The sequence below is a fragment of the Notechis scutatus genome, chromosome 1 (genome assembly GCF_049901735.1).
Source record: "Notechis scutatus isolate UNSWTSFEM ecotype Mainland chromosome 1, rNotScu1.2, whole genome shotgun sequence".
NCBI classification, from domain to species: domain Eukaryota; kingdom Metazoa; phylum Chordata; class Lepidosauria; order Squamata; family Elapidae; genus Notechis; species Notechis scutatus.
Genome location: NC_142009.1, coordinates 73514250 through 73524104, shown reverse-complemented (window position 1 = coordinate 73524104; position 9855 = coordinate 73514250). Strand labels below are relative to the sequence as shown.

General features: G+C 42.2%; 1 protein-coding gene across 1 annotated transcript; it reads right to left on the bottom strand.

Annotated features, from left to right (window-relative positions):
- Positions 1-3639: 3639 nt before the first annotated feature.
- Positions 3640-9529, bottom strand: IRF2BP2 (interferon regulatory factor 2 binding protein 2). Its single transcript, XM_026669433.2, has 2 exons — positions 8051-9529; positions 3640-7323 (listed from the first exon to the last, which is right to left on the bottom strand). The coding sequence occupies exons 1-2, from the start codon at positions 9078-9080 to the stop codon at positions 6617-6619; spliced, it is 1737 nt and encodes a 578-aa protein (XP_026525218.1). The 5' UTR covers positions 9081-9529; the 3' UTR covers positions 3640-6616.
- Between the last annotated feature and the right edge of the window lie 326 nt (positions 9530-9855).

Below are 9855 nucleotides of genomic sequence, written 5' to 3'. Positions count from 1 at the left end.
GACTTTCCATTAAAGCTATTAAGACATGTCTGCTTCAGCAGATCTTTAGGACCTGTGGAAATGGCTTTATTCATTTGTTCATTTCCTCCCAGTGAATGCTTTATATATCTGAAATTCCTTGGAGCTGGCAAATTTATCTTGGCAGTTTTAACCTTCACACTGCTTGTAAGCCTGTAAGCTGCTGTAAGTTATGATTGCATGGCATATAAGTCAAATCGTTAAGTAGGTACGTAGGGAGGTAAGTAAATAAATAAAATGACCCATTTAGCTTTCATGACTTCTCAGGCTGTAGTTCAGGGTCTTAATCACACTAGGATAAGGTATGATTGATGCTTTTGTAAGTTAGTGTAGTGTATGAACCTTGGCAAATGGGTTAGGTCAGCAAATTTCGAAAGTGTAGTCTTAAAGTAGGTAGGGACTTCTTTGGGTAAAGCTCAGCTCCTGCTGATATCTAAACATGTCCTTGCTGTTTTCTTGACAACAGAAATGGTTTGATACTGTCTTTCAGGATGCTTTTGATGTGCTTTCGAAGGAGGGGTCTGTCTGTCTGTATCTTACTGTCTGTCTAATCTATCATCCATCCTGTATTTTTACCCTACCACCCAGGCTGGATTTAGGTTGCTGAATTATTATGTTCCAGCATCCATTATTATTGCTAATCTTATTACTTTTCAACCAGTGAAAGTCTTATCAGCATGACTGGACTGGAAAAAATTTCACCTTCCTTTTGTTTCCCTTCCTTTTCTTTGAACACTTCTGCTTATAAAAGGAACATAAGGCCATTTTAAAATATGGTCCCGGTCCCTTAAGGATATTGGCGAGTTCCCAGCACCTTTATCAATCCTTGCTGACAATCAAGATCAACACTGCAAAACCATTCTGTTAGTGCCATTCTGTTACCTTTTAGGGTACAGGTAGACTGTAATATATACTATAGATCATATTACATGAACGGGTATAATATCAAGCAAACAAAAGTCTGCAACTCCTAGCATTGTCTATGTTTATGTGTAGAGACAGACGGTAACACAATCCTGAGAACTAGGAAATAATGTCCATATTTAAGAAGAATCCATTTTGTGTCCTTTTAATTGTAACATAAGCATCCTGAGATAAAATAGAATTTATAATACTTCAATAAGACATCTGGGAAATCTGTTCACCAATGCATATAGATCTATAGCTAGAAAAATAAACTTTCATCAACCTAAATGTTCTATGTGAATATAAATTCTGTGCGACTGAATTTATTTCTGAACTGTGTTATTTAGGCCTGAAATTAGACATATCAGGCTACAATTTGCAGATAGGTATTTCTAATTTTAATATAAGTAGCTGTTACATTTACTTGAAAGTAGTTTCAGTTGAAACCATGTACATACAAAGGGTTCAGAACTGGATTTTTATCTGAAAGCGTTAGAAAAGTAATAACCTTTATAAAAGTGAGACAACATCTGGAATATTTCAGTTTAAAAAATAATATTATATGTTCTCCCAATGCATTTTACTTATGTTACTGTGATACTCTTCTAAATTAAAATAAGGATACATCAGTTATTCATAAAGCTGAATTCCATAAAGCAGTATCATACAAATATCAGGTAATTTAGGGTTAACTTTTAGTTAAGAATTTCTTCAAATGTAGTTAACATTATAGACCTACACACGTTTATTTAGAAGACTGTTCTACTCACCTTTGGTCCATAAGCATTCATAGGATAGAACAGAGTGTAAATTATCATTGTAAAATAAAAGCCTTTATAAGGATTTATGATTATTTCCTCTTAGCCAAAGACATTGAATGAGTTAGCTAAGCATCCCAGCTACAAAGTCTAGAATGATGCAATTGGTAAATATACATTCCACTCATCTGTTAGTACAGCCTGACCTTCATCTATGATAAAGGAAAGGCGTTTCTTTCATTCTGTATTTTTTGAACACAGGCAAGTAAATGATAGTGAGTCAGAATTTTGTGTGGCCTACCTAGATCTGGCAGAACAATTTCTGAATTATTTGTCTCAAGAAATCAGAACAAGAACTCTACTCTGTTTGTAATAATTGATCTGTATTTTGACAACAAATTTACCTTTTTATATATATAAATATATATATATATATATATATATGAGAGGAAAAGAAATTAAATAAAAATGCAAATCAGTTATGTTTATATAAAATGAAGAATTCCCCTTTTTGTCATTCCATGTTTTTAAGAGATCCAACTGGCTCATTAGTTTCATCCACATTATAGTTAGCATTTTTAAATCCAGTATTATGATCCTTAAGCAAAAGTAGAGACTGCTTTTAATGGACTACATTTTATGAGCATATTACTGTTCTCATAAGCAATCAATCCACCAATTAATTTGTCTTATTTCCAATATATATGAGTGATTTTAGAGTTTTTGTGTTTGTAAAAATGTAAAAAACTTTTTGCAGAAATTAGTAATATAATCTGTCTATATGCATTACTTTTACAATTGGATTCCTACCCCATCTCCCCAAATAAAAATGTGTTTAAATATGTTCCATAAGCTGGAAGCTTTCAGCAAAACAGAAGGGCCAAATTTTAGTGGCATTGATTGGATAGTGTAGTCCTTTATAGCTCAGTTCAGCATTCAATTTAATCTTGATTTTTTTTAAAAAAGGACCGTGGTGCGTCTACTGATCACATTGGTTAAATATAAGAGTATACTTATTAATTGTAGTCCTTTTCACTACTTTAATAGTATAATTTTCAGTACTAAGCAAATTGCAACAGCACAGAGCTCTTCAAATCTTTGCATTGAACTTGTAAAACCCCATGTAAGTCATTGCATTCTACCCTTAAAACTGCAGTACTTGAAAAATGTATATAAATTTATTATAACCTCTGACTATTCTCCAGCACTGGAGGATTTACTGTGCATACATTCATTAAAATTTCAACTACAGCAACTTCTCTGTATTTTGACTGAGGACATCTTAGCTGCATTGGTGCATAATGTTTTCTACTGCTTTTCCCTGCACTGCAGTGAAGAGAAGTTTTAGAAGTGTTTATTTCAATTCTGAACATATTTACTTAAGATTACGTCCAAGGAATCTTTCTTCCACCTAAATATAAGGGTAGCATTTGTATGGTTCATATTAGTGTTCTGTCTTCAACTCAAAAAATGTTTCTACAAAACTGCAACATCAGATCCCTCTCCTCAATGATTCCCTCTCATGTCAGCAGAACACTGTATCTATTCTCCCTGGAAGTAAAGTGAGAAGTTCTGGCTGGAGTACAGAAGAAATTTCTCAGGATCCTGTTGCCATAAAAAGCCATCGGGAGAACTCCACAAATAAACGTTTTCCTAAATATGATTTCATAGGGTATTTAGCTCAAATATACCATAACTCGTATCAAGAGCTTGTTATGTTTCTCTTTTCCTTCCCACTTGTTTGGATTCTGGGCACCTTAATATAAAAGGAAATAGTTCTCCTTATTAAGAAAAAATTATTTTCTGATGACACTTTGTTCTATTCTTCCCTATCGCTTCTAATTAAAGAAAGTAATCTTTAAAAAGTTGCTTTGGCTACTTGATTATGTCAGTAGCTGCAGGATTATTATTCTTTAAATAAAAAGATGATAAAAAAGGACTACATTCACAGAAAATGTTTAAATGCCTGATTTCACTTTATTTAATGCAAAAGATTAAAAAAATAGGAAAAAATAGTAATGTGTTAGTTCAGCAACTATAAACAATGAAAGCATAGTGCAGGTGGTATTTTAATAATGGTAACTTAAAAGTATAACGAAGGTGAGATTGTGACAATCACACTCTCCATTAAACAACATTTTGCTTTATTGCTATACAAAGAATCACCATTAAAAACTGGAAAAAAAATGTAAGGGTGCAACATCTGACTCCATTGAAATAAGCAATTAAGTTCACATTAGCTGCAATGGAATCAAGTTTTGTTTTATTTATTGGATAGTAACTGTAGTATTGTTGCAGCTAAAGCACTTGAAAAAACTTTATAGTCAGGGAAGCATATTGTGTGCATCAATGTATATGTATATATGTGGATATATGCTTATCTGCTGATGTCAGAAACCGATTTTTAAAAAACAAAATTACATTAGGCCAATTGAAGTCACAGAAATGTGTTTTTAAAAAATCGTATCACAGTTTATGTAATTTCTGTAGTATAAATTTATAAAATATATGAGAACTGGATACCTTAACAGAGGTTTGGAAGAAACTGGCTGAACAGATAGTCTTGAAATATGTTCCAGCTGTGTTCATGGCAAGCATTAAACATCCCACTCATTGAACTATTTTAAAGAACATAACCGTGATATTACTGAATATGAAAGCTGTAACTAAGGATTCTAATCAAATGCCTCTTGATCATCTGTCATGCTTGAATAGCATTTTGAAGAAAGAAATTACTGTCATTCCATCTTGGATTAAGAAACTCAAATCTGAACGATCATCCCACCTCAGATTACTCAGATTAAGAAATTCAAATCTGAACTACATGCCAAGATGTTACAATCAAAATTTTAGTAGGGGTATTTTTTTAACGTAAAATGTAAATACAAATTAGTTTAATACATGAGGTATTATGTCAAAAAGATTCTTAAGAACTTATCTTCTATTAATTCAAAATTCAATTTTTAATAAAGTGCCTAAATTCTTATTTCCACAATTATAGTGGTTCCAAAGAATCCTTAGTTATACATATGTGCGTTTCCCATCTGAAACTTTCTAAATGTGTTTACATAAGACACCAGTCTGATCTATATGTATTTCTATAATTTCAAATATTGGTTTATCATGCAAAACTTGTTATTTAATATTACACTGACCTGTAATATGGAACACAACGCTAGTGGGTGTGCTTATTAAAATGTTTTTAAAAAAATAAGAATTGCACATGTGCAGGTTAGGTTTTCAAATGTGTTGACCACTAAAAAAGGACCCTATCAAAATCTATTCAGCATTAAATAGAAGACTGAAGATGAACACCTAAAAACAGTCTGACCCAATAGTATAAAATGATTAAATGCAGCTAAAGAGAATATATTGTTACGTGCTACAACACGAGGGGCAAACTGTTTGAAATAATCATTTGTGACCATATGCTAAAGTGGTCACCAATAATGAATGCAAGTGGTTGTACAGCAATGTTGCTAACACAATTGTGAACAGCACAGCAACACTACAGTGAGTCTTGACTATTTCTAGCAGCTGATGTTTATCTAAAATGTCTGGCTTCTGATGCAAAAAGAAGCATAATCAAAATACTATAGCTATGCAAAATAATGGTTGAAGGTAGTCCAGAAGGCATGGGATGCTTGTATAAAAATTCAAGGAGATTTAAATCCTAGGTTGTTTCCTTTAAATGCAATTTGGTTGTTTTGCCTCCTGACACATGGATTAGGAAATTTCAAACAGAATCCCCATTAATCTATCTGCTGACAATGCAGACATGCCAAGCAAAACCTCTGCTGCTGTCATTACCACTCTGCTTTTGCTCTACTAAATTAGGTGACATCACATCAGCAACAATAATAGCAACAGTTCTAAACATGTTAAGTGTTGAGAAGAAAGTTCTTCTGCACTACTGTAAAAATCCTTAAAACCTACCTCAGTGTTTTTCCATACAAGTATGAAGGGCATAGCAACGTTCCATTCCTTGATGCTGAAAAGTTGTAATTTTGTTAAAAAGATGGCAGTGCTATTCTGTTCTAATGCTTGGCTAGAGTCAATCATTAAATTTATCACAAAAGAACTGCAGGAACCTTAAGCAATTCATGACAAAAACAGTTTTGCAATCTTACTACCAACTATTAGAACTGTGGTTATTTTGCCTTTAACAAAAAAACAAAAAAAACCCTCCTCATCCTCTTAACACAACAGCACCTCACTTAAGCTGAATAGTCTGCAAACAACTTTCTTCTATAAGCAAAACAAAAAACAAAACAAAAACTGTAAGAATCTGGCCAGTTTTTGCAGTAGCAGTGAAGGAAGAATGTTTCCATACAAACCCCTATTGCTTCAAGTCTTTGGACTGGACTGAATAGCAACCTTGCTTGAATGCTATGGTCTCTTTAATGCCATGATTTCTCTTAAAACCTAAAATGCCTTCAATATGAATAAGGGCAAAAAAGAAAAAAGAAAAAAAAAGGAACCACAGACAATAAGGCAATCTTTACAATGTTGAAAGATGTATTTGGCATTTTTTTTAAAAAAAAAAAAGGTGGGGGGAGAGGAAACCAAGTGCGTACAATTTACAGCTAGAAGCATTTCTGGTTTGCCAAGTGCTCTCTAAAAAAAGCAGCGCAAGTCACAGCCTACACTGAACAGTAACTGTCACCAAGGAAGCACAACAAATAGTTGCTATAACAACAAAAAAGAGCATTTATAAGTACATACCTTTTGTCTTCAAAAAATATAGAAACACAATGTATTCAAAAACAAGAAATCAAAATTATACAGCCATGTTTTATGAAGTCTACATTTCCCTTGTCTTGGATATATATATATATAATATATATATATATAGATATTTATAGTATTTATAGGTATATACAGCTGAAGCCGTTTTATGTTAAAGTTGACGTTGCAATGAAAAACTGGAAAAGTCACGAGTCCCTCTCTTTTTTCACTTTGACATCTCCTGCAAGAATGGTTGCAATCTCCCCTTGCATGAAGGCCCAAGGGACATTGGATCCCACTAGGGGGCACTTCTCCCCACTGGGACAATACACTTCACCGTTAGCTCCTTGCTGTTTGATGCTCTGTCTAGAGCAAGGGAAGCAAAACTTATGAGATGGAACGGAGGGACACTGCACAAAGTGGGTGTCTTCCAATCGCTCGTGACACAGGGTGCAGCAGAGGGGGACACTTGCTGCCAGAGAAGAGTCTGGGAGGCTGACAGGGTGCACTGGTTCCATCCCTCCAGGATTTGCCCCTTGGCTTGGTACTTCCCTGGCCAGCCTTCTTTGGTTCATAGGGGATGGAGAAGGGGGGCTACTGCTATTCCTCCTGGTGGTGGAGTGAACCTGGTTGGCATCTTTGGAAGCATGGTTGCCCCCGGCATTGTCTGCAACCAAAATGAGCGCAGCCATAGGGGACTGACTATTCTGAACTGCCTCCGGTGGTGTGGTCCGATTTGAATGAGGCGAAGCAGTCGGTGGCGGTGGGGACATGAAAGATGCAGCTGCCATTGGTATTTTCATCCCTTCCGATGAGGTTGGTAACCATGACTGCGCCTCGCCATTGATTTTAGGAGGTCCAGTTTCACCTTCTGGCTCTGGAGAAGCCTTTCTCTTCCTCGCAGCCCGAGCCCCTAGAAAAAAGCAGTGGGAGATGAGATCATGTTGCAGAGAAAATGGTGTGTCCAGTTATCACTGTCTAGTCAGTTGAAGCAGCTGGACCTCAGCCAAATTACTCCACCAGATACAAATGGGGAAGACCAGCTTAAAACCAACAGGGTTCACCTTTTCTGGATTTGTGAATCAGCTTCTGCAAGGTAGACCAACGTGCTGGGCCCCGGGCTCATAACTATTATGGAACACACTGCAGTCAAATGTAACTACACTGTGCCTCCCTCCTCCCACATTAGTGGCCATGAGCCAAAGAAACAAGTGCATGCTTGTAATTTTCCACTGGCTGGAAGCACATTCACAGTCATTGTGCACCCAATGCGTCACAATCCACTCACACAGAGAAGAGCCCTCCATTTATCCATACACAGCAAGTCTCTGGCTAACTTCCGCATGTTTGTTCATTTTTGCACGCTCTGACTTCTAGCCTGGTGCAGGAGGAAGCCGTTTCCCAGCCCCGCCTGCCCCAGAGCTCCCCTCGCAAGAGAAAGTGGCCAGGCTTAGGGAGGGGAAACCTCCCCGGGCAGATGTTGCTTCCGCGCCCGGAGCACGCTGCCACACAGCCAGGCGCCGGGCAGGAGGCTGAAAAAGCAAGCGCCCCTGACCCGCTTTTTCCAGGAGGGCGGGCGAAGCAGTTCTCCCTCCACAAGAACCCCATATCTGCCCGCGCCAAGCGCCCGCCTTCCTCACCTGATTTGGCCGCGGCCCCGTTGCTGTCGTAGCCCAAGAGCCTCCCTCCCGCCATGCCGGGCTCCTTCTTGAACTTGCTTTCGAAGGGCGCCGCGTGGCCGCTGTGCTGCAAGGCCAGCAGGGTGTCACGCACGGTCTTGGGCTTGCCCAGCCACTCCTGCTCCGAGCCCGCCGCGGCCCCCCGGGTTTTGCTATCCACGCCGAGTGGGTCCAGAGGGTCCGCCGAGCCCCGTGCCGCTTGCGGCTGCCCCTTTTCCTTGCCCTCCGGGTCGCTGGCCCCGCCGCCGCCGCCGCCGCCCCCAGACGACGAGGAAGACACCGAGCCTGGCCGCTTGTGCCCGCCCCCTTCCCCGGGCTGCTGCTGCTGGCTCTGCTGCGTTTGGGAGACCGAGACCTGCAGCGGGGTTGGCGGCGCTCCGGAGATAGCCGCCAAGGAGGCTGCTGCAGCCGCCGCCGCCCGGCTGCTGATGCTGATGGAGGCGGGCAGGGAGGCTCCGTTCATGAGGGGCACCAAAGTGGGGGCCACAGCGTGCGTCCGGCGCGGGTTGGGACTCTGCCGGTTCAGTTCGGGCGGCTCCTCGGGCTTGGAGAAACCGTTGGGGACGAGGATGCCGTTGACCTGCCTGCTCCCGCCGTACTCGGGTCCCAGGCGGGGAGGCGGCCGCTCCGAGGACGCCAGCGCCGCAGCCAGAGAGTAGCGCTCGTGGGGCTGCGGCGGGGCGCGAGATGCCGCCTCGGCCGTCGCCGCCACCGCCGCCGAGTGCAGGTCTTTGGCGCTGAGCGGCGGAGGCTGTTGCTTGGTGTGCGGCGGTGGCGGAGCCCGGCCTTCCTGGAAACTGTGCGCCCGCTTGAGCTGCCGAGCCGTGTCGATGACGAACTCCACCCGGTCGGCCCCTTCGTAGTTGACGCAGCCTCTGCAGACGGGCTCGGTGAAATCCCAGATCATGGCCCAGGGCATGCGAGGGAGATCGCACAGGTAACACGACTGCCTGCGGGAGGCAGCCGCCACCGCCACCGCCGCGGACGACATGGCCGAGTCCAGGGGCAGCGAGCGCCCCGCGCCTCGTCCCCTACCTCCTGTGCCCCACCGCTGCTCGGCTTGCCACCGGGGAGGCTCGGCGTCTTGCAACCGCTGCAGCCTTTTGCCCTCAATGCCAACTCCTTGGGCGAACGAGCGCGGCTCCGAGGCGAGGGAAGCGCCTCCGCTTTCTGCCAGGCTCTCCTATTTCCGGGACTCCGGGGACGTGGCGAGATGCATCGCCCGAGCGCAGCTCCCTCCGACCCCCCCCCCTAGTCCGACACGCCGCTCGCTCTGCCCGAACCGCGCTCTTGCTACTCCAGCACTGCCCGCCGGCTGCCGGCCGCCCAGACACTCACACTGGGCGGGGACTCCAGAAGCAGTCGCCGCCGCTTGGGCGCTCTGCTCCAGTGACTCGATTCTTCGACAGTGCCCAGGAGCGCCTGCGTGTTAGGCTCTCCCCTTCCTCCGCCTGCTGCTCATTGAACTCCTGCCAAGACAACAAGAGCTGCAAGAATAACCAGCTCTCTCTAGTCAGCACGCGGAGAAGCGGGAGGGAGGGACGAAACGGCAGCTCTTTAGCGTGTGAATGGATGCAACGAGAAGGAGTGAGGTGCCTTTCCCTTCTCCTCCTTCCGCCCAAGAATGTTTTACTAGCAATGCGCGGCGAGTGTAGTTTTGCAAGAAAAAAATAATTAACAGCCACCCTGTACTTCGCCTGTTGCAAAAGGTCACCGCACCTTGTGCATGTGTTTGGGGTTCTGCAATGGCCGCGGTTTCAAATGTA